The 25570-nt window shown below is 44.7% G+C and overlaps 1 protein-coding gene across 1 annotated transcript in view; it reads right to left on the reverse strand.

Annotated features, from left to right (window-relative positions):
* Positions 1 to 25570, reverse strand: part of ANKFN1 (ankyrin repeat and fibronectin type III domain containing 1) — a 178829-nt gene that overhangs the window by 21659 nt on the left and 131600 nt on the right. The window contains exon 10 of the mRNA XM_033961956.1: positions 18504 to 18620. Coding sequence (XP_033817847.1) covers positions 18504 to 18620 — 117 coding nt within the window. The remainder of the gene's footprint in view (positions 1 to 18503; positions 18621 to 25570) is intronic.

A 25570-nucleotide genomic window follows, 5' to 3' on the forward strand; every position in this document is an offset into this window, starting at 1 on the left:
AGTGGCCTGATGTACGGCCCCCCTCTTGGATCAGGTAACTCTGCAAAAGGGAAGGCAGCTTTGACCCTTGAGAGCTACAGATAGGTCTGGCTTTTAGGATATTCTGAATACCCCTCAGACTCGCTTGCTTCCATGTGAGTAGGGGAGAGTGGTGGCGCAATGGTTAAAGCTACAGCCTCAGCACTCTACCCACGCTGCTCCTTGTGACCCTGGGCAAGTTACTTAATCCCCCCCCCCATTGCCCCAGGTACATTAGATAGAGTGTGAGCCCACAGGGACAGAGGGAAAACAGCTTGAGTTCAGGCCTCTTCTCCTCTACTGGAGGACCATCACCTTTCATGTTCCCTCCACGTAGGGTTACAAGATTTTACTTTTGTAAAATCCGGACCTCCTAGACCCGCCCCCCAGGCCCGCCCAGTGACTGCTCTCGTCAGGCAGGAGGGACTCCGTGCATGTGCGTGTGACATCATCGTATAGCATCAGCGCATGCCCGGAAAAAGGAATAGGAAAAAGGGAGAACTACAATTTGTATAGGAGAAAGACATGAAAAGCTAGAACGAGAGGAGGGGGCAAAACCATCATAGAATGAAAAAAATAAAATAATAAGGGAAAAATGCTTGAGTACCTGAATAAATTAATGTAAACCGTTCTGAGCTCCCCTGGGAAAACGGTATAGAAAATTGAATAAATAAATGTAGTCCAAGAGCTCAGTTAATTTAAAACATTGGTTAACCGCTGTTCTGCTTTCTGTGAAAGAATCCAGCTCACACCAACGGGTGGCAAGACATCATTTAGTTCTTTAAGGTCTGACTTAAATCCAGGTCGTTTCTCGTTGACACGGAGACCTAGAGCTTCATTTACGTACAGCTACCAATTTACAGGTGAACATTCTCGTAAATCCAGCTGGCCAAAATCTGAAACTTAACCAATTTGTTAAAAACAAACAAAAACTCTCCTCCCCCCCCCTCTCCCCCACCTACTTGATATTAACGGCGAATGTGTGAAGTGGCTTCCTCTCCATCCCATTTATTTATTCAATTTTCTATACCGTTCTCCCAAGGGAGCTCAGAACTGTTTATATTAATTTATTCAGGTACTCAAGCATTTTTCCGTTATTATTTTATTTTTTTCATTTTATGATGGTTTTGCTCCCTCTCTCTCCTATACAAATTGTAGTTCTCCCTTTTTCCTATTCCTTTTTCCGGAGCTTGCGCTGATGCTATACGATGATGTCACACGCACATGCACGGAGGCCCTCCTGCCCGACGAGAGCAGTCACTGGGCGGGCGGGTCTAGGAGGTCCGGATTTTACAAAAGTAAAATCTTGTAACCCTATGTGGAGGGAACATGAAAGGTGATGGTCCTCCCGTAGAGGAGAAGAGGCCTGAAGGCATAAAAGGAAGGAGTACAAAAGTGAAGAAGCAGTAGAGAGGTCATATCCATATTGTATGTGTTTAAATGCTTTTCTTCTTCCAATTTGCCCTGCTCAGATCCTCTGTTCTCCCAGGTTCCCCCTTGTCTCTGAATCTTTATGCTGTTTGTCCTTGAGCTTGGTGCTAACACTTGCTACCAGAACTTCTGAAAGACAATCCAGCATGAGTCCCGTTAGCTCTCATGCACAGAGAGGCCCGGAGATGCTCCTCTTTTTGCATGGGTTTCCATGGTAACAAGAAACGCGGAGTGGAGAAGGGGTTGTCAGCGAGTGAGTTAGAGGCCCTGCGCTGAATTTTTCTTTTTTTTTTTTAGTTCAATAATTTTTATTTAGTTTCCATATACACAGAACAAAAATAACACAAAATTACAGAGTATATGGTCCATATACAGTAATTATTAGAGTACCTTTGAAAAGGTTTGTGGTGCATACAAGCAAAACAGGAACTTGAAAGTATCAATAATAATAACATGTCAATGATGGTACATTACAAGTAGGACATTGTGAGAATGAGAATATATATATATAGTAGAAGCATTGGAGGATAATTACATAGTTGAACAATAGTCATGTAAAGGAGACCAAACAATTTTATACTTGTTAAGGGCATTCCTCTTTTCCGCTATTACCTGTTCGTATTTGCCATGGAGACACAGGGTGTTCCACCAAGCTTGATATGCAACTTTATCTAGATTTTTCCAGTAAAATAGGACAGTTTGAATCGCTAAGGACATCATAATGGTCAAGAGACAACTCCTATCCTTATCTAGGGGTGAGGCGATTCCTTGGGACATGAGAATGAGTATTTTAAGTGTGAGTGGTTCCGAGATGTCTAATATGGTGCATATGGTATCCCAAACCTTTTTCCAGTAAATATCTAGGTGTTTACAGTTAAATAGCAGATGTTCCAGAGAACCATCGGTATCGTCACAAGACCAGCAGTTAGATGACGAGGTAGGATTGATTTTATGGGAGCGCGTGGGAGTCCATATAGCACGATGGAGCATAAAGAAGATGGATTGTAATATCGATGCAGATCTGATGGACTTAAATAGAGTTGACCGCACAATAGTCCAGTCTATGGCATCAGAAGGCAGATTTAATACGTATTGCCATTTGAGTGCAGAGGGCAAGGGTTCTCCTGTGTAGTGCTGTATCATCTTATACCAGAAGGAAGCTTTGCCATTCAATGCAAACGACTTATCTATTAGTGTGCATATGCTGGGTTTGTCAACAAGAGCCTTTGGGTCTGGAATAGTAGCACGAATACAATGTGTGAGTTGCATCCATGCATAAAACTGGTTTTGAGGGATACCCCAATTTTTTGAAAGCTCATGAAAGGACATCCAACCAGTGTCATTCGTCAGATCCTTAATTGACTCTATGCCACTCTGCTGCCATAATTGCCAAGTGAAAGGTTTGGATTGGATTAAAAATCTCTGGTTGTTCCAAATCGGTATAAGTGAAGATTGCTCCCAGCTATGAGACAATGTGGATTCCAATACTTGCAGTGCAGATTTATATGACAGGAGGATACGATCACTTTTATCCAGGCGGGATAGGGTGTGCCCAGGTAGGAATTTCATGCGAGCCTTGCCGTAAAAAAGATGTTCCAGGTCAATCCAACCTGGCTGTCCCGAAGATCTGAGTTCATTATTATGACCCTGATTCCAATGATGTATAATGAAGGCACTGTGGTATCTATGGAAGTCTGGGAAATTTACTCCACCATCCATTTTCTCTAATTTGAGTTTGTCAAGAGCGATTCTAGGTTGTCTCTTGTTCCAAATGTATTGTGTAAGGATGGAGTCCAACGCTTTATAAAAAGAGCGAGGTAGGTAAAACGGCAACATGCTCAATACATAGTTCATTTTTGGTGCAATCGTCATGCGTATCGCTTCCAACCTGCCCCGCCATGATAAATTGAGGGGGGTCCACGTGGAGGTGGTGTGTCGCGCGATCTGTAACAAATAGTCAGAGTTGAGTTGTATTGTTTCCTCTAAGGATGGTCCGAAGTAGACTCCCAAGTATTTCATTTTTGTAGCTGACCATTGTACACCAAATTGTTCTAAATCAGGTTTAACCTCTGGGCAATTAAGAGGCATGACCACTGTCTTGTTCATATTCAGTTTATAGCCAGACAGACCTGAGTATTCCTGGATTGATGTGATTAAATGAGGAAAGGAGGAAGGAGTGATATAAAGTAGTATGTCATCGGCATAAGCCGATATTTTAGTCTCCGAAACCTTGGATTTGAACCCTTCAATGACATTGTTTTTGCGCGGATTGTGAGGAGTAGAGGTTCCAATACCAAGTCAAACAGCAAGGGGGATAAAGGGCATCCTTGCCTAGTGCCACGTGACGGGTGAAATATGGAAGACAAAGTTCCATTGATATAAGTTCTGGTGGACGGGGAGGAGTAGAGGATCTTGACCTTCTGAATAAAGTCTACAGAGAATCCAAACCATTCCAGTACTCGAAACAAGAAGGCCCATTCCACACGGTCAAAGGCCTTCTCAGCGTCCAGTCCCACCGCAAGGAGATTTTGATGTCTATTCTGAGATTGAGCAATGATGTGTGAAAATGTTCTCGTGTTGTCTGTAGAGAATCTCCCCGTAATGAATCCACTTTGGTCTGTTTTGACTAGTTTGGGTATGACTCCCTGTAATCTATTGGAAATGAGTTTAGCGTAGATCTTTGCGTCCACATTTATGAGAGATAGTGGTCTGTAGTTTGCTACCGATCGTGGATTTTTGTCAGGTTTTGGGAGAACAATAATATTTGCTTCAGTGAATGATCCTTGTATCTGACCCGTATTAATGACGTGATGAAGAAATTGTAAGTAGTAGGGATTGATTAGGTCCTGGAATTCTTTATAGAACTCGACAGTTAGCCCGTCAGGCCCGGGTGCTTTGTGGGGAGCCATGGATTCTATCGCCAAAGTGAGCTCTGCCAGGGTCAAAGGTTCGTCAAGTTTTGCATTATCTTCCTGTGATAAGGTGGGATTAGGGAGATCATCCAAAAACTTCGAAGCAGGGATGTTGTCATCCAATTCTGAAGTGTATAATTTCTCATAGAAGTTTTTAAAAGCTAGTGAGATTTCTTGGTTAGTGGTTAAGACTTCTCCCTTGTCCAATTCAATGGCGGCAATGTGCTTTTTATTTTCTCTTTTGTTAAGATAAGAAGCCAGCAAGTTTCCGCACTTGTTGTTATCAGCAAAATATGAGGCAGACTGTTGGAATACTGATTTGGCTGCTGTTTTGCTGAGTGCAGAGTTATAAAGATATCGAGCCTTCGATAGTTTAGTGAGTGTAGGGACGTCAGTAGGGTCTTTTTGATGATTCATTTCCAGGTTCTTGATGTCGTTCTCCAATTTTAGGATGTTTTCTGATTGGATTTTATGTTTGCGGGCCGCCAAGGCAATAATGACGCCCCTGATGTAAGCTTTAAAGGCGTCCCAGCACACAATCCAAGAAGTTTGTTCCGGGGTGTTGTAAGTGAAGTATTCTTCTATAGCCTTACGAATGCTGAGGTTGAATTGAGGGTCTTGAAGCAGGGAGGAGTCAAAGCGCCATTGACGTTGAGGCTTCTGTATTGCCTTATAGTTGATCTGAAGGGTTATAGCTGCATGGTCTGAAACCGATATAGGCAAGATTTCAGCTGAGGAAACTGAGTTGCATAATGTCGTATTCAGCAGGAAGAAATCTATTCGCGAGTAAGACATATGAGGATTAGAGTAAAATGTATAAGCTTTTTCAGAACTGTGGACCGATCTCCAAATGTCCACTAGGTGAAGATCCGAAATCATATGTTGGAGAGCAAACCATGTTCTAGATTTTTTATATCTATATTGGGAATTTCTGTCAATTTCCGGGTTCAAAACCATGTTAAAGTCACCACCCACGAGTAGGTGGGAATCAGTGTCCAGTAATGCTGATGTGACGATTTCACTGAAGAATTCTGGAGTATCTATGTTTGGTCCATACAAGTTAAATAGAGTAATCTTCTGACCACCGCACGTAATGGCAACCTTGACCCATCTGCCATGCAGGTCATGTGAGGAGGAGTTGACTGTGAGGTCCGGTTTGTTACGAATCAAGATCATGACTCCCCCCCTTTTTCTCTATGGCAGGTGAATAAAATGCAGGCAGGGCCCAGCCAAAGCGAACTTTATCAGAGGCTATCTTGTCCAGATGAGTCTCTTGAAGCATAATGACATCAGGTTTGTGCTGGTCCAGGTATAGCAGTATTTTCTTCAGTTTGATCATATTGTTTAGCCCTTGTGTATTAAGGGAAATGCATTTAAGGGACATTCCTTATGACACAATGATTTACAGAGCATTTGATACCATCTCGCTTTAGTCCTATGTCCACACATTTTGTTGTTAGTGACCTGTTGCATGCCTTGGGAAAAAAGTACATGTTAGTAAACTCTATGAACCGAAATAAGAAAGAACCATAATAACCATGAAATGACCTAAAGTCATGCATTACAACTCTCGTGTGCGCTGTGAGAGTGAAAAACAGCAGCTACTATAGAGCACCCATATATAAACATCATTACATTAGGATTTAGTCTAATACATGTAATTGAAAACTTATGAATTAGTGCAAGCAGCAGAGAGTGAAAAACAGGCAGGCTAGAGCAAATTGGCCCAATAGCATATCAGTCAAACCTGATGAATGGGAGTGGGGGAGTTCAGCTCAATAAAGGCAGCTAAATCATCAGGGATGGTAAAGTCCTTTGTCTGATTATTGAGAGTCACTCTCATCCTGGCCGGGTAAAGCATACCAAATTTTGCATTTAGTTGTTTCAGCTGAGGCCGGTAGGAGAGCAGTCTTGCTCAGATCCGGTAGGAAAAGTATGGTGGATCCCCCTCGTGTTTAACAGGAGCCCTGATTTTGGCACGCTGCATAATATTCAGCACATGTTGGTAGCGGAGGAACTTGAGGACAACCGGTCTGGGGTAGCGGTCGTTGGGGTTTTTAGCTGAAGGAACTCTATGGGCCCTCTCAATTTCAAAGTCACGCTGGAAAGTGAGTCCAGTAGTTTTGGTATCAGCTCCTCTAAAAATTTAACCAGGTTGCGGTCGTGAGTCCCTTCCTGAAGTCCAAGGAGACATATGTTGCATCGACGAGATCTGTTATTATTATCTTCAAGCTCTGACTCGAGATAAGCAATGCGCCGGGTCTGAGCTCAGAGGTCAGCCACGTGCTGTGTGGTAACCTCCATTTTGCCTTCCAGAGACAGCACTCGTGTTTGTAGTTGAGAGAGGTCTGCAGTGAGGGAAGTTAATTTATCATTTATTTCTTCTGTGGCTGTTTTGGTGTCAGTGACCAGATTTTTCAACTCGCGAAGTTCAGCGAGTATTTCGGCGGTACTTCCGGTTTCGGAGCCCGATAACGGAACTTTCGATGGCGACGGGGGATCGGGTTTGTGCCTTTTATTTACCTTTTTATCCACCATAATTCGATCGAAACTTAGCGATTCTGAAGGAGAAACGTGTGCTCTTTCCTGCTCTGTAAAGTTTTGGCGATTTTTGATGCCGTTGCTGCGCTGCGATTAGAATTACAGGAACGGGTGTAGGAGCTCCACAGTTATGCTGCCATCACACGTGGGCTCAACAGCGCCCCCCCGAATTTTTCTTTTGAAGCTGCTGCTTTTTCTCTCAGAGGCTCAGCACTACTCTGGAGGGCAAACAGCGGACCTGGATGGAGGTATAGTGGTGGCAGTACTCCGGAGAGCTTGGCACAGTGGTTAAAACTACAGCCTCAGCCCCATGACACAAGTCACTTAATCCCCCCCCCCCCATTGCCCCAGGTACATTAGACAGATTGTGAGCCCACGAGGACAGATGGGGAAAAATGCTTGAGTACCTAAATAAATTCATGTAAACCGTTCTGAGCTGCCGTGGGAGAACGGTATAGAAAATTGAATAAAAAAATAAAATTTGGTACCAGAGGCACTCGGCTAGTCTGAAATCCGGCTCTGAATAAAGAGCAGCAATTCATTGGTAATGAATCTGTTCTACAGCCCTCATTTCCCCATTCAGCATTTTTGATATCAATAGCTTACAGAAATGAAAGGGGGGAAACCCCCCCCCCCCAGATCCACTTAAGATGCAGATAAAGTTGAGCCTTATAGCTCCAAAATATTGATGTCAAAATCCAGGATATATCCAGAACCCTTGTCACAACTCTAAATAAAGTACTGGATATAAAGGTTTAATTTATCTTTTGGCCTCAGACCCACCACTCCATCGCATAGTAAAAACTTGTAGCGGAGAGAAATACATGGCTCTTCATCATTGGCCCATCGAATTATTTCTTATAACCTAACCTTTACTCATCTCTTATAATAAAACGCTAAGCGCGCATGCGCACTCTCACCGCCGTGTTGCCTGATCTGTAGTTCCGTGGCCGGCAGAGTGCGCATGCGGGCTTGCCGGCTCCGGCCAGACAAAGTTCATTTTTTAGTTCAAAGCCGTGGCGGCGGCTCCTCTATTGAACCTCAGCAGAGTCGGAGAGGACTTCCGACTCTGGCGGGGATCGAGAGAGGAGACGCAGCGTCGGCTTTGAACTAAAAAATGAACTTTGTCTGGCCGGGCATCTGGGGTCTGCAATTCGATGGTGCGGGCGCACGGAAGGCAGACATTGTGTGAGCAGGGAGTCAAAAGTAGACCAGAAATTCACTGGCATAGAATTTCAAGGGTTCACTGTGACTGTTGGCGATCGCCGGTTATCTCCTGCACTCTGAATATTGGGAGTTTGTATAGATTTGAAATGACTTTATATGAATCCACCAAATATACTTTATCTGGCAACTCTAGTGCACTGAAAACCCCATATAGAGAAAGCAGGAATGTGACATAAAAATCAAACTCACGTCTTTCCTGGCCAAAGAACAGGCCAATGAAATTTAATTTGACACAACAGACTGCTCCAGTATGAAACAATGAAGAATGAATCCTTATATAATTTTTTTATACTTAATTTTCATTAGCAAACCAAATACAGTTAAAACTGAAAGTGCTCTCTCACCCCCAATTATACCCTGCATAATTTTAAGCAGACTATGGTGCTTAATTTCTACTTGACATCTTATTAAAAGGGGGGAAGGGGCATGGTCTAAAGTTTCCCATTCCTAATATTTTCTTTGTTCTCATGCACAACTATGGGTTAATGTAAATGCTATCTTATATGCTTTCCTTGCTCTCCTTTTAGAAATCAATCAACCACTACATTAAATATTGGTGAGGGTTATATATCTTTTTTTAAAGTTAAAATGTGTGCAAACACTTTGGGGCTCATGATCAAAAAACCAAAACATCCCAAAAAAGCTTCCTCGGCACTTGGAAGTCCTACTTGCTGGGACGCCCAAATGCCAATTTTTGGAAAATGGTTTCCTGGACATATAGCAGGATATTTTTCTCACAGTGCGTCCAGAGTTCTTGGGTGAATGTTGAAGGGCGTTATGGGTGGGATTTGGGCATACTTAAACTTGGATGTCATGCGGCAACAATTGAACCTTTTTTTAAGATGTCCTGTACGGAACTTGGACGTTTTCAGCCAAACCTGTTTTTGAAGCATCTAAGTGCCACAAAGGTACCCAAACTGACCAGATGACTACTGGGGGTAAGTAAGTATGACCCCCCTATACTCCTCCACTGGTCAATGACCCCCTCCCATTCCTAAAATTTCTGAATAAAATAATATATACCTGTTTGTAGAACAGCAGTATTTGGTATGGGAAAGCTTAGTAGTGGATGGGCTAGTGAACCATAGAGAGGAGGACCAGGCCTATAAACCACTCTAACCATTACATTTATGATGGTAAGTGTAAGACCACTGAGGGCACAGTAGGTTTGGGGGGAGTTTTGGAGGGCTCAGCATAAATTACAAGGAGGCTCTGGTGAGATGTACATCTGGCACCCTTTGTGTGAAGTTCACAGCAGTGTCCTCTAAGGTGACAACTGCTCTGTCAGCATGTCTGTGGGCCAGTCCATCACAATGGTGGCCACCCCCATATCCAAATGGTCTGTATTTGGATGTTTTCAACTTGGACGTTTGAGTGGTCGAAAATGGCTAAAAAAAAACGTTAGACGTTCTGCCTGGAAATGGCCACTAGGATATCCGAGTGGGTGATTTTCAAAAATATGGACGTCTAGCAGCCTCTCCTGCGCTGTGCCTGAGAGGTTGCTGTGGTTGGTCATCAAATGTCTATAGTTCCATGCCCGCTTCCTCATGTTTCTTGAGCCCATTTATCTCTATCCCTCCCCCTCCCTATTCCCCTTCAGCTGCACATGTGCTGCCATTCAGAGATCTATCTGTCTGCATACCCTGCTACCCATCAGCTTAAATTGTTAATGTCTGTATTGCTTAAGTGAAAGTGGTATCTGGTCATATTATCTTTGACATGTGATGTCCTTACTTTTTCTCTAGGAAATATCTCACAGCTGTCCTCCTCACTTATTGGTGGCTGGGACCAGAAACTACATTTCCCAGCCAGCCTATATAATTTTCCCTTGGGATGGGAATGCCTGTAGGACTAAGCATGTTTGTGCTCCCCTGTGCTATCTGTATTCTTGGAAACAGTTGTATATTTCCTGACAATTGTCATCTTAATGTACCATCTCACTGTTGTTGATAACCTGTTTTTCACAATGTGACCTTCTTATGTTCGGATTCATAAACATTCTTAACAAGTCCCTTCTGTCACATGCTACATGCATCTGGGAAACAGCTGTTTGCACATTTTCCAAGGCTGTATGCATGATTCTGCTGGCTGCATGGCCATGGTTCCTGATGGCTACACTGCACTGCTCTTCCTCTTTGGCCACGATGCTGTTTCAGTGACCTGCTCTGTAGTCTTGGGTCCAGGTCACGGAAACTACATGAGTGGAGAAAAATGGTCTGTCAAGAATTTTGAAACTACAAGGTTTCATGAATAATAATATTCATTTTTAATGCTTCTCTTTTTGTTGTTAAGTATATAATAATAATGCTTTCACATTTTGGGGAAATACACATTAATATAGATATGCTAGAATACTTCTAAAGAGAAGAGTAATAGAAGAATAGGCATAGAGAAAAAAAAAAAAAGCTTCTTCAAACTAAAATAATATCAAATTAATGTACATAGAGCAACATAGGCCTGGCCAATTAAAGCAACGGGTTTAACAGTGTCCTACCTCTGCAAAGAAGAATTTCCTTTCTTACCCTTAAATAGTTTATTTCTCATGGCATTTTCTCAAAGTGTCATTCTATGAAGTACCAAATAGGTTTTATTATTTCTGGGAGAATTCAGATCTGCTGGTAGCCTACAGTACTATGTAGCACTGTTTCATAACTCAGGGGAGAGTACCCTTCTTTTTGGGGAATAAAGGCCCAGCAAATCCATATCTCCCTACTATGATAACAGGATCAGGACACATGTTTAAAAAAAAACAACAATTGCAAACTGCAGTCACCTTGTAATTAGCTTTTTCAACATTATACATCTAGTCTTGCAATTATTGACAGAGAATGCTGTGACACCATTTAGTATAGCAGCCAGTAGCATCAAGTAGGCTGATACTATCCCACCACATAAATCCATATGTCCTGATGAAATGCAGTTGGTAAAGTCCAAGGATATGAGAAGGATAGACCTCATAATGTCCTTTCAGTCATTGGGATGTTGTCAACTACTTGTGAGCTGGATTGGCCACAGTTGGAAACAGGATTTGGTCTTCAATGGCCTGTCCAGTCTGGCCACTGTTGTGTCCCTCCTGGGCAAGTCTCTTAATGAGGCTTCCTGCATGCTTCCAGCAGTTGCTGTGGGAGCCACACAATTTACCTCAGGACCTGATCTTGATGCTGAACCTCCTGCAACAAGTCTCTCTGAGTGGCTGAGTGAAATCCTATGTATTTTTATTTTTATTGATTATATACTTCACTGAATGGAAACCGCTCAGAACTTATGGCAGGTCGGTAAATAAGAATAAAGCGTATTTATTACTATTATTATTTATTTATTATTTGCTGCAGGGGCTGCACAAGGGGCTTAGGAGGGTGGGCCCTGTAGAGAGTGCAGCCATAGCAGCAGGTCCTTGAGACTGGCCAGGTGATCCCTCTGAAGCTTCTTAGCTTCCTCTTCCTTGGCCTCCTCCAGGAGTGGCATGTCTGCCCAGGGGTCCTCCTCCACCTCTGTGCCCTAGAGTGACATATCGCAGGTCCCCTGGTCCACTTCCACCTTCTAGGGTACCTCTTCCATTTCCTGATCCTCCTGGGCCACCTCCTGGGCTACCTGGGCCATCTCCTGCTCCTCTAGGCCCTCGGCCTTGGTCTTCTGGCCCTCTTCCTCCACCTGATGATTCTTCTCCTCTGCCTGATGGCCCACCCTCCTCCGCTTGATGACGTTGGCCTGTGTGTGGTAAAGACAAAGAGTTAGGGTAACCACATCATACATGGGTTGCATAGTTGTTCAGGAAGTCATAATGGCACAGGAATGGGTGTTTTTTTTCTAGAACCAGGCAGTCAGGTCTGAGGGGTGGCACCAATGAGATGACATAGCATAGAACCCTGATGGGTGGCCTGACAGTGTATGACAGAAGGTGGGGTGGTCCAGCAATAATGCATGAATGGGACCATTGTGTGTGGACAGCGCTTTGGGAACAGGCATGTTGGGAATCATATATATTCTTATGCTGCCTGAAGCCCACTAGGGGAGATTGAGCAACTATCTGAGCATTGCCCCAACTGTGGAAGACCCCCTCAAAGATGGCACGGTTGTGGTTTAAGGGTAGGGGATGTGACCTTTGGATATCTGTCTGTGTATGGTAATCATGCTAATTGTTGGCCAGTTGAGTGGTGTTTGGGTTGGTGATGTAGGCTTTTACTCAGAAAGAATATTTTGGGGTCATGGGGAGAAGAGGAACATATATGGACATAGGTGGGGTTCTGGGGTAGGGGGAGGAAAAGATAGAGTAGTTTTAGGGGAGGCCCAGTACTGAGAATATGTACTGGGCTGCCGGGTTTGGACTTTCAGGTATGTCTTGCAAGGCAGCACCCCAACCTGAGGTGCTGACTGCAATGAGTGTGGTTTGGGGACGTATGAGGGTTTATCAGTTTGAGGAGGTCAGGGATATAGTGGGTGTCCTCTGTCATTGTACTGTCCTTCATCCTTTTCCCTTCTGTCAGCTGATTGTGTGGCATAATGGTTTGGGCTAAGGTGTTACGGTGCCAAGGTTTGGGCATTCAATATCCACTGTTGGTGACTGTGCTTATTTTTCCCACCAACAATGAACTATATAAGAGTGTGTGGGAGAAGCATCCTTTGGAACTGAAGGGTACTGATGGACAAATGCCTTCCTCCTTCCCCCGATCTTTCCCATGTCATCTCATTGATTGAGATCTTGGGGGTTGCAGATACAGAGAAGAGGTAATTGCATCACCTCTATGGGAGACCAGGGAAGTTGTAGAGTTACTCTGTGTGTGTGTGTGTGTGTGGGGGAGGGGGGGTACTTACAATGAGCTGTGAGGCACCATCTCAGATGCTGGATGAGGCCCGGGTTCTTCCTCTGCACCTGCCTATACCAGCACCTCAGCAACTCTAGAACCCTGAAGCACCTGTAAGACACAAGTTGCTAGAGAATGGGGTCTGGTGATGGGCCTTCTTGGCTTCACATATGATTGTTACTTGTGACATGCTGTGCAATACTCCTTACATGGTCTTAGACAAATAGTGACAGACTGCTTGTAGGGAGGGTTGGGGGGGGAGGCAAGTGGGGGCTGATATAATTTGGGTCCTTCATATTAGGAGGCCTTAGGTGTCCCTTGACAGCTCCTGAGGCCTGTGTCTGGGGCTTAGATGGTGGAAGCCACTAGCTGATACTCACCTCTGGAGGGTGCTCCTGATGACTTGCCGGACCCTCAGAGAGACACTGGAGGGGGAGGGGGAAGTCCTCTCATTCTATTCAAAAAGGTGTCTCCTGTAATGGAGGCACGGCTAAACCAGAGCCTCCGTCTCCCTCAGGGAATAATTGAGCTGCCTTCTTTCCCCCATTACACCCTCTTTCACTCACACAGTCACACCCTCACACACTCTCCCTCACACACTTTGGGGGTCACGCTCTCTATCACACCCTTTCTCACCCTCATTCTCACTATCTCTCTAGCTGTCACTCTCACAATCTCTGTCTCTCACATTAGCACTCTCTCAGTCTCTCTCACTGTCACTCTATTAGTTTATTTATTTATTTTGCTATCTAGCTACAACTACCTCTCCTCTCTTCTACCACAACTCCTTACTACACTCACAAAGAATCGCCATTCCACAAGTAAGGGCTATATGCAGATGTGCTGGACATCAGGAATGTCCTATTACCACTGCAGTGACATTTCGACATCATCAGGGATGTTTTAAGGGGACTTTTTTTTTACTCTGGACATGTTGCGTGTATAATCAAAACTCGCAAGACGTCTATATTTAGACGTTTTGTGGGTCATATAATGAAGCTATTTTGGACATCCAGCAGAACGAGTTCTAAACAGCAAAATTGTAAACGCGTACTTACTGCATTTCTGAGGCGTCCTCTCTTTCTGGATGTCTTTTCGAATATGGGCCTTTGTTGGGAATGTCTAACTTGGAAGTCCTGAGTCGTACTTAGACATCCTATCAAAAATGGCCCTCCACTTCTCTAATCATTCCTGATGCTGGGACTCATGTTTGGCTCTCAGTGGACAAAGATGAATAACTGAACTCTTTTTGCAGAACAAGGCCCTTTGAAAGCTCTCTTTGCTACCATAGGAGCTGAGGTCCCAAAATAATGCAATTTCGGGGACAAAGATTCATTCCCGTCCTCACATTTTCATCCCTGTCCCCTTACCATTCCCGCAATCTTAATTTTCGGCCCTGCTCAAAACAGAAAGATGATTTTATGTAATTGTATGGGTCTAAGGCATTGAAAATAAATATTTTAAGCCTGTTGTGGGGTTTCTTTCCTAATTTTTAATTTTATTGAAAGAACATCAATAAAAATACAACTTATGAGGCATGCTGAGTTCTGCATTGCACGCGGAAAACTACACATCAGCTGAACATCAGTGATATTTTAGTCCACACAATAATTTTAGTTTTAATTATTCATGCACAAAACATATCAAGAGCAGCCCTTAGAATATTACACACAAACAACTTACCCTCCCCCCTATTACAAAGCTGTGTTAAGCTTTTTTATCGCCGGCTGCGGAGGTATTAGCTCTGACATTCATAGGAATTCTAATACCACCATGGCCGATGATAAAAAATGCCTAATGTGGCTTCATAAAAAAAAAAGGGGGGGGGGGATAGGGTCAGTGGTTTTTATTTCCAGTGTAAAAGCAAACCAATAGCACATGACTTAGTGCTTTTCTCAGTGTGAAGGCAAACCAAAATGCATAAACAAACGATATTCATTTCCAAGCAACAAAACAAAGCCAGCAAATAAAGAAATTCAATCAAGTGTAGCCCAAGGTAAAACTATTTTACTGCAGGCTGGAGAGGTAAATGCTCTGATGCTCATTCAATTCCTATGAGTGTTGGAGCATGTACCTTGCCAGCCTGTGTTAAAAAGCTCTACCGCGGTTTGATAAAAGAGGGCTTTAGTGCTTTTTTTTCAGTCATTTTCATGTACTTTTGAAACCTGTACAGGTAATCCTTAATATTAGCCTATAGCACAAAGCTTGTTGCCTTTTCAGTGAGAACCCAAACAGGTCACGCCAGAAAAAGGAGGCCAGATTGAGACATCTGGATTTTATTTCTATTGGAAGTGAAACCCAGATGTCTCATTCTGTCCTCCTTTTTCTGGAGCCATATGGTAAACCAAGGATAGTGGTTTCTACTAATTTTTAAGTGAGGGCCGTTCTGGGTCCAAAAGGACTGAAGGAAAGCCAACAAATATCTTCCTGCTTGGGGCCATGACACCAATAACGCTTCTCAAACTTCATTCCTACCAGAACACCTGGCCTCGGTCACAGATAAACTCTATGCAAATACAGGACCACAAACTAAAAGTACTAATATACACTAATGAAACTCTAAAATGCCAGACTCTGCATGCAGTACAACACCAGAGAAATAGAAAGAAATGAATTTCTTCTTGAACAGTGCAAAATATAAACAGTGGATATAAACTCTCAAAACTGACACATTCCAATCACTAAACTGAAAATAAAATCAGTTTTCCTGCCTTTGTTGTCTGGTGATTTTATTTTTCTATTCATCTTTTCCCAGTCTCTGGTTGCACTTCCTCCTGTCTGCGCTCTTAACTATGGGCTCCTTTTATCAAGCCGCGCTAGCGGTTTAACGCACGTAATAGCGCGCGTTAAACCGCCGGCCACGCTAGCCGCTAATGGAGTGACTAAAGAGAGTGTATCAGCAAAAATAGAAAAGTCACTCTGCGTGCCTTAACAACAAAAAATGTTGATAATGCTTCTTTTGCTGTAATTGAAACCTATGCTCAGAGACATGAAGGCGAAAATACCGCCTCACCACCCAATCATTGAATTGTTCAATACAATGTCAAGATGATGATGTTAATCACTATTGGATTTCTAAAGGCCAAACTGGCTACAACTTTATCATCATATATGTAGCTTAAAGATATGAAACTTAGCTTCGGAATCCATCTTTGACATTAACTTTTAACATTTTACTTTCTTTCGCTTTCTTCTTAAATCTTTCTACTTTAGTCACGTGTCCTCACTCTGCCCATCTCTTCCATTTCTCTCCTCCATCCATGTATACCATTTCCCCCCTCTTTCATCTTCCCTGTTCCCATCTAGCCATAAACAGCGTGTCTTCCATCTCTCTTCCTTTTCCCACCCATCCCTATGCACGATCTCCCCCTTCTTTCTCTCCCCTTCCCCTCCATCCCTGTGCATCATCTCTTCCCTCTCTCTCCCGTGTTTTGACATCTCTGTATTCCTATGTCTCATCTTTCTACTTCCCTTGACTGGCATCTCTCTCCTATCCCCTGCCCTTCCGTCATCTGGCATCTCTCCCCCCCCACCTGCCCTTCTCTCATCTAGCATCCCTCCTGCCCTTGTCTGACATCTCATTCCCCTCCCCTTCCCTGGTCTGGCATCTTTCCCTTGCCCTGGTCTGGCATCTTTACCCTGCCCTTGTTTAGCATCTATTCCCTCCCCTGCGCTTCCCTGGTCTGGCTTCCCTGCCCTGGCTTCCTGCCCCCTCCCACTCCCCTGGTAACCCTGCTTCCTGGCCCTCCCCTCAGTTTCCTTAAAACTCCTGGTGGTCTAGATTTGTCGGTAACACATCTTCATAATAGCTGCCAAGAATTCATGTGGAAGTCTTGCGAAGCTGCTGCCTGAAGTCTCAGCAGCCATTTCGAAGATGCACAAACACTGATGAATCTGGGAGGGCAAGCCTGTTCCCCATCACTGCAGTATCACCATAGTACCGGTTCCCATTCCCATGCCAGTACTGCGGAAGGAGCCACCGGTACTGCGTTAATACCGGGCAATGCCTGGCACGGTCCCCATTATTGTGGTGATTACCGCAGCAACCACAGCATCGCTGTGCCACTCTCTAGATGTCACATAACTGATCTAAAATGACTTAAAGGTCCCTTTGAAGGAAAGAATGTAAGACATTATGGCTTGGCTGGGAACTGAACCCAGGTCTTTTTTATGGGAAGTCAGAATGCTACCACTGACCATCAATACTAAAGAAACTGTTCACCTAATGCCAATGAAAAGTTTACCCAATTAGTTAGCAAGCATGGTTTGGACCAGTGGTGTAGGAAGGGGGGGGGGGCTGTCCGCCCCAGGTACTGTCTTACTGAGGGTGTAGGCACCCATCCTCCTCTTGGCCCCCCTCCCGCTGCGCCAGCGTCGGCTCTTCTTCTGATGTAACTTCCTGGATCCACGCCTAGGAACTGACATCAGAAGAAGAGCCGATGCTGGCGTGACAGCTGCTTGGGGATTGCTGCTTCTGCAGGAACGTTACAGAAGTATGGGAGAAGGAAAGGGGCATGTGTGTGGCAGGAGGGGGTGGGGAAGAAGCGTGTGGAGGTGGGAGGGGTGGAGAAGAGGATGGGGAGGGGCACCACCGCCCCATGCGCCTCGCACCCTTGCTAGGCCACCGGTTTAGACTCAGCGGGTGTATTACAGAAATGCTCCATGCTCTCATTTTTTGACTCCATTAGTGCTTTATCTATAATAATAAAACCCTAGCCGCACATGCGCACTTGAAACGCCGTGCCTCTGTGCCTCTGCATGCGCAGTAGAGGAAGCCGCCGAGCAGGGAGAAACCGCTGACCAGGGAAGCCACTGAGCAGCGAGGAACTGCCAACCAGGGAAGTGTCTCAATACAGTGGATGTGGTAGAAGAAAGGCCCTGTCGGGGCTGGCCGCGAACAGCCTGTTTACAGCGCTGCCACTGCTGCTTTGGGTAAGGAATGGGGGCTTGGCGGGTCAGAACTGCTGCCACTGCTACTGATATTTGGGTGGGGGAGGAAAGAGATGCCTGATTGGGAGTTGGGGCCTGGGTTGGTGAGGAGAAGAGAGACATGGTATAGCCACTGGAAAGTGAAATCCACAGCTGGATTGAGGAAAGGGCAAAGGATTCCCTTAGCTGACACAGCTGGAAGTCGGCTTCAGTGAGGGTCTGGGTAGAGAGAGAAAGAAAGAAAGACAGCGGGAGAGAGAGAAAAAGAAAAAAGAAAGACAAAAAGATGGACGGGGCAGGGAGAGAGAGAAAAAGAAAGAAAGATAGATGGGGCATGGAGAGAGAGAAAGAAAGACAAAAAGATAGACGGGGCAGGGAGAGAGAAAAAAAGAAAGACAAAAAGATGGACGGGGCAGGGAGAGAGAGAAAAAGAAAGAAAGATAGATGGGGCATGGAGAGAGAGAAAGAAAGACAAAAAGATAGACGGGGCAGGGAGAGCGACAGAAAAAAGAAAGACAGACAGACATCTATTCTAGCACCCGTTAATGTAACGGCCTTAAACACTAGTTAAAGAATAAATTAGGTTCAAAGTCCTGTCAGAATCAACATGCCCATTGTTGGACCGTAATTATGCACCACAAACCTGCAATTGTGCCGTTGCCGCAAGCATCTTCTGCCGGGCCTGAAGTGCTGTCGATGAAGATGTAGAAATGGACATGCTTTGTCTTAGCCACCTGATATCATCCCACATGCAGGAAAGCTGGAAAATACACCATATCTGAGATCAGCTGCTGCCCCTCAGGCCCATTTTCATGTGTTTGTTTTCACTGATGTGATAAAAGCATGACATGAATACGCAAAACTGGCAATGGCCAGGAGGATAATGATGCCACTGAAGCCACAACTCAGGTTATTCATTTTATTGCTGACCCGACACAGCCGTGTTTCAGAAACATAGAAACATAGAAGTTGACGGCAGAAAAGGGCTACAGCCCATCAAGTCTGCCCACTCTGCTTACCCACCCCCTGTCTATGCCCTAATGACCCAATTTCCTTATCTTGACCCTCGTAGGGATCCCACATGGGTATCCCATTTATTCTTAAAGTCTGGCACGCTGTCTGCCTCGATCACCTGCACTGGAAGCTTGTTCCAATGATCAACCACTCTCTCTGTGAAGAAATACTTTCTGATGTCGCCATGAAATTTTCCGCCCCTGAGTTTGAGCGGGTGCCCTCTTGTGGCCGAGGGTCCCTTGAGAAAGAAAATATCATCTTCCACTTCGACACGTCCCGTGAAGTACTTAAATGTTTCGATCATGTCTCCCCTCTCCCTACGTTCCTCAAGAGTGTAGAGCTGCAATTTGTTCAGTCTCTCTTCGTACGAGAGACCCTTGAGCCCCGAGATCATCCTGGTGGCCGTCCGCTGAACCGATTCAATTCTGCACACATCTTTACTGTAATGTGGCCTCCAGAATTGCACACAGTACTCCAGACGAGGTCTCACCATGGCCCTGTACAACGGCATTATGACTTCAGGCTTTCGGCTGACGAAACTTCTATTGATACAACCCAATATCTGCCTTGCCTTAGATGAAGCCTTCTCCACTTGATTGGCAGTTTTCATGTCTGCACTGACGATTACTCCTAAATCTCGTTCTCCTGAATCTCGTTCTGCTAGTTAAAGTTTCTCCTGCATCATAGGTCCTTGTTTTTCAATGTGAGTAAACTCAATGGGGCCGATATTCAGGGCTATTTAGATGGCCGGGAACGACTTCCTGAATTTAAATAGCACATAGCCAACTGCCCGCCGATATTCAGCAGGGGATAGCTGGTTATCTTATGCTGACCAGATATATTGTGTGACAGGGCCAGTCGCTGCCAATATTCAGCGGCTCACCGACTAAGTTCGGCAGCCAAAGACAACCACCTTAAAGGATGGACTATCTTTGCCATTGAGACTTAGCTGACCAGCGACTAAATATTGGCTTAGCTGGCTATGTCTCGACTGGCCCAAAATAGGCCAGAAATTCAATGCTGGTGGCTGCATATGACGCCAGCATTTAATTTCTGGTATTGCTGTGGACTATGAGAGATTGCCAGCATTTTCCCGTGGCTTGAATTAGAGAATGGCACGGGGAAAAATATTTCCCCCCGTCTCCGCGGTAACTCGTTTTCCTGCCCCGTCCCCTGCAAGTTCTTTTCCTGTCCCTTCTCTATTCCTGCAAGCTCCGTCCTCATCTACACAAGCCTCAAACACTTTAAACCCCTAAGTGTTCAAGGCTTGGGTGGTTAAGGCAGAGCTTGCAGGGACGGGACAGAGAAATTGAGTTCCCTTGGGGACGGGGACAAATTTGTCCCTGTGTCATTCTCTAGTCTGAATATGTTCACAAACCTTAGCCTATCATATAATCAGCTGATCCAACAAAATACTGCTACACCTTTCAGAATGGAACAAAAAAGTCTTCATAAGCTCACAGGTTTGTTTTCATTGAATCCGCAGTGATCTGTTTCAATGCCATTCTGAATGGTGTAGCGATATTTTGTTGGATCAACTGATCAGAGGTGAAGGCTTGTGAACACATAGTTTATTCACACTGGAAAAACAAGGCCTCCTGACGCAGACACTTGCTGAAAACAACTGTGCCAGGTCGACAATAAAATTAATAACCTGAATGTGGCTCCGGTGACATCATTATCCCCTTGGCTGCCTCCGCCGATTTGCTGTTCTCTGTGGAACGTTTTTGCTGCTGCTGCTGCTGTTTCTCGTCAAAGGCAAGAAATGGACCAGGAAGAGCTGCTACCAAATACCGGAGGTTTTCTGTCTGATGTTTAGAGAAAAAAAAACCAGCTTAATTACAGGACATTGAGATGTTAATAAAAGAAGACGCATACCAATGATGATATGAAACGATTGCTCTCAATCCACAGAATGATAGCGGAAAAAGAGAGACTTTAATGGGTCACGTGGGGTTATATTTCTGCCTCCTTTATTATAAAATCTACTCTTAGTGCCTGGCATAGCGAGAGTAGAGAATGACACGGTGACAAAATTCGTCACCGTTCCCGTCCCCGCGGATAACTGCGGGAAACCATCTTCATGTCATTCTTTAAGGAGAGAGGGAAGAATCAGAGTATGAATGGCCACAACCACTGACCCTCAAGCTTTGCTTTGAAGAATGCTGGTGTAGAAGGACCGAGGTTGAAACAGACACTACAGAATGACAGTCTCTGGTATCCAGAGCAGATATTGTGATGTCATAATGCCTCATTCCACCAGTGCCTAAGAGCCAATCACATCAGTGATGTCACAATGGCTTCATTTTCCTTGGCTCACATAAGAATCAGAGTATGAATAGCCACAACCTCTGACCCTCAAGCTTTGTTTTGAAGAATGCTGGTGTAGAAGGACCGAGGTTGAAACAGACACTACAGAATGACAGTCTCTGGTATCCAGAGCAGATATTGTGATGTCATAATGCCTCATTCCACCAGTGCCTAAGAGCCAATCACATCAGTGATGTCACAATGGCTTCATTTTCCTTGGCTCACATAAGAATCAGAGTATGAATAGCCACAACCTCTGACCCTCAAGCTTTGTTTTGAAGAATGCTGGTGTAGAAGGACCGAGGTTGAAACAGACACTACAGAATGACAGTCTCTGGTATCCAGAGCAGATATTGTGATGTCATAATGCCTCATTCCACCAGTGCCTAAGAGCCAATCACATCAGTGATCTCACAATGGCTTCATTATCCTTGGCTCACATAAGAATCAGAGTATGAATGGCCACAACCACTGACCCGCAAGCTTTGCTTTGAAGAATGCTGGCGTAGAAGGATTGAGATTGAAATAGACACTAGAAAATAACATGGGATTATTTCCTGCGGTTATCCACGGGGACGGGAACGGTGATGAATTTTGTCACCGTATCATTCTCTAAGCGAGAGTGAGAGACGCCCAGGATGGTGGAGCCCCGCCCCACCCTCTTCTTTGCCTCCCGCTCCTTCCCAATCCCTCCCCTGCCATACACCCCCCCTTCCCTTCCCCTGTACCTCTTTAAAGTTTTAAATCGTCTGGCTGACAACCCATAAGGCTTTAAATCATAGTAGAGCATATTAAGATAACCTTGCTGTACCGCCATAACTCTGTCTTTGGGCCCCTTTCTAATCTAATCTTCATTTCATAGACCGAATCTACTCCCTAAGGAGCTCGACTCGGTTTACAGTTCGTTAAAAAATGAAACATAACAAGTAAAAACTGTGGAATAAAAACAGAAATTGGTTAGATTAAATGGATGGAAAAAGTTAGAAAAAAGTATGTTGAATTGCTTAAAATTACTATACGATAGCTAAAATCAAATTAACGATTGTGAAAACAACCAGGTTTTTAAACTTTTTCAAAACTGAAATAATTGATCTACCAGTCTTAGAGAATCTGGAAGTCCCTTCCAAATTCTGACCAATTTAAATGTAAAAGATTTACTAAGCTTCCCAGTGCATTTAATACCTTCCAGAGAAGGAAATGCTAATTTGTGAATTGTTGTAATTCTTGATCTAAAGGAATTCCCACTACGGGGAATCAGAGTCAAATATTCCATAAAGGAGCTTGAAACCACACATGCACACTTGAACTGTATCCTATGATGGACCGGAAGCCTATCTGCAAATTTTGTTCTTACCAAACGCACATTGGAATTTTATTACGGAACCACACATCCTATATATGTGTTTTACTTATTCCAATCTCGCGCCTTTGTGGGAGTTTTAGCCATAGTTCTGTGTATGAAGTTTCATTGACCCTATCTTTATTCGGTTCTATGCTCATTTTTATGTTTTTTAATACCGCTGATTTTTACTTTCCACTTGTTTTTAGTTTTCAATTATTAATCCACGAGCTTTTCTATCTGGATCTTTAGGGTAGGTACGTTTTTCCTTATCACGGCTTGTTTGCCACTGCCTACAAACTAGCCTTTCTTCCTTTTTTTCTGAGGGCCTAGTATTATTTACGTCTTTTAATCCTGCCTTTGTTTATGCATCTAACTAGGAGAGTACGTCTCTGCCTCTTATTTTCACCGTAGCGCTTTCCACTTTGATGTCTCTGGGACTTTGGTCGGCCCACTATTCCTACACACTCACACTCACATCGCACTTGTCAATATCCATCTCTCTATACATCACTAGTTAGGGCTCCTTTTACGAAGGCGCGTTAGGGCCTTAACACACAAAATGGCACGTTAAGGAATTGGGTTATTAGGTTATAGACTAAGGGGGTGGGTCAGTAGGGTGGGCGGCCCTTTTCTGCTGTCATCTTTCTATGTTTCTATCTTAAAATGCCACGTGTGCTAGCCGCTACCGCCTCCTCTTGTAGTTTTTTTGGCTAGCGCGCGCTAATCCGGTACGTGTGCTAAAAACGCTAGCGCACCTTCGTAAAAGGAGCCCTTAGCATCCCACCGTTTTGCACCAGTATGGCCGTTTGGTGGGGGATGGGCAGGGGAGGGCTTCAATGGCTGGGAGGGTGTAGATGGGCTGGAGTAAGTCTTAACAGAGATTTCGGCAGTTGGAGCCCAAGCACAGTACCGGGTAAAGCTTTGGGTTCTCGCCCAGAAATAGCTAAGAAAAAAATTTAAAAAATTTAAATTGAATCAGGTTGGGCAGACTGGATGGACCATTCGGGTCTTTATCTGCCGTCATCTACTATGTTACATACCAAGTATATCCACAACAGTTGTTACAGGTTTCAATTTAATAGACATTGCAAGATTACACTCATTAAATTGTTATTTATAGGACCCCTGAGGAAGACAGCATTGTCGAAACACGGGCCGTGTCGGGTCCATAGTTCCCGACTGTTTGGGTCCTGGCTATATTTGATATGGATTATTAATTTGTACTTTAATAAAGCCTGCATCTCGAACACCATGGCTCTCCCTTTCTGTGTTCATAGCAATCGCTCGTTTGAAAACACAGCCTTAAGAGACTTCAAGACATGCACCGCTATGGTTACCAGACGTCCAGGAAAACCTGGACATGTCCTCTTATTAGAGGACTGCCCGGGCTCCCGGATGGACTTTCCAAAACCCGGCATTTGTCTGGGTTTTGGAAAGCCCTACTAGCTCAAGTCGCATCTGGAAGACCTCTGAGCATGCGCGGTTGATGTCACATGCATCTGCGCATGTTCCAGTCTCTCCAGACACAGGCGGAGCTCCTCGCAAAGAGAGGAAGCTTTCTGGGGACGGGGCTGGAGGTCATAACGGGATGGGGCTAGAGGTGCAACTGGGCGGGGCTAGAGGCAGAATGGGGTGGGGTTATGTGTCCATTTTTAAAAAAAAATATGGTAACCCTATGTACTGCCATATTATGTCCTCACCCCCTTGCTCTCCCTCTTGGTGGCCCTGTGGGACACTCCTGCACACCATCAGATAACATACACACAACACCCATCATGGAATCAGGCCTCATCCACCTACCACTCATATTAGAGAATGACACGGGGACAAATTTTTCCCTATCCCCGAGGGAACTCATTTCCTGTTCCATCCCCATGAGTTCTTTTCCTGTCCTTGCCCCATTCCTGCAAGCTCTGTCCTCATCTGCACAAGCCTCAAACACTTTCAAATCCTAAGTAGCAACCTTCTAGAGCTCAGATTGTGATGTCATAATGCCTCATTCCAACAATGCCTAAGCTCCGCCCTCATCTGCACAAGCCTCAAACACTTTAAAATCATAAGTAGCAACATTCTAGAGCTCAGATTGTGATGTCATAATGCCTCATTCCACCAATGCCTAAGCTCCGTCCTCATCTGCACAAGCTTCAAACACTTTAAAATCATAAGCATTTGAGGCTTGTGCAGTTAAGGCAGAGCTTACAAGAATGGGACAGGGACAGGGACAGCGACAAAACTCGCGGGAACAGGATGGAGAAATTGAGTTCCTGCGGGGATGGGGAGAATTGGTCTCTGTGTCATTCTCTAATATGAGTGGTAGATAGATGAGGCCTGGTTCCATGCTGGGTGTTGTGGGTATGTTATCTGGTGGTGTGCAGGAGTGTCCCACAGGGCCACCAAGAGGGAGAGCAAGGGGGTGGGGACAAGATCCCCCCTGGCCTGGACTCTAAAGGGAGCCCAGTGCAGTCAAGAGCTTCCGGTGGCAGGCACAGGCAGAAGACTGAATTGGTCTCCTGCTCCTGTGCCAGATTATCGCATTAACTCTGCTCTACTGGCCATGGGTTCTTCTTCCTGTCACGCTCCATTCTGCCTCTTGTGTGAATTACTTCCTGTTTTGAATAGAGAAGAGGGGAGGTGACAGGAAGAAAGAGCTGAAGCTGGCAGAGCAGAATTAATGGAATAGCACCATAAGCTGGCTCACAGGAGCAGGAGACTGAGCGAGGTATTACCTTGCCGGTGTGTTTTCCGGACGAAGGAACGTGTTCCATCTCATTTTTTTAGCAGTCCACAAAATCCGGACCCCCATGTCTTTTATGCACAACTCCTTTCCTGGCCTATGTATCTAACTAGAAGCCATTCCTGATGCAGCAGACGCTGTCCTGGCTCTAAAAACACGTCCGCGAAGATGCCCAGGATAAATAAGAATGGTGTCATCAGACAGTAGATAGTAACAGTATAGATGTTGACAGATAATGCTCATTTGGCCCTTCCGGTCGCCTCCATCTGTTCTTCTAGCTCTGCTCCTCACTTTGTCCATATCAGGTTAA

This window comes from Geotrypetes seraphini, chromosome 10 (genome assembly GCF_902459505.1).
Source record: "Geotrypetes seraphini chromosome 10, aGeoSer1.1, whole genome shotgun sequence".
Lineage (NCBI taxonomy): Eukaryota > Metazoa > Chordata > Amphibia > Gymnophiona > Dermophiidae > Geotrypetes > Geotrypetes seraphini.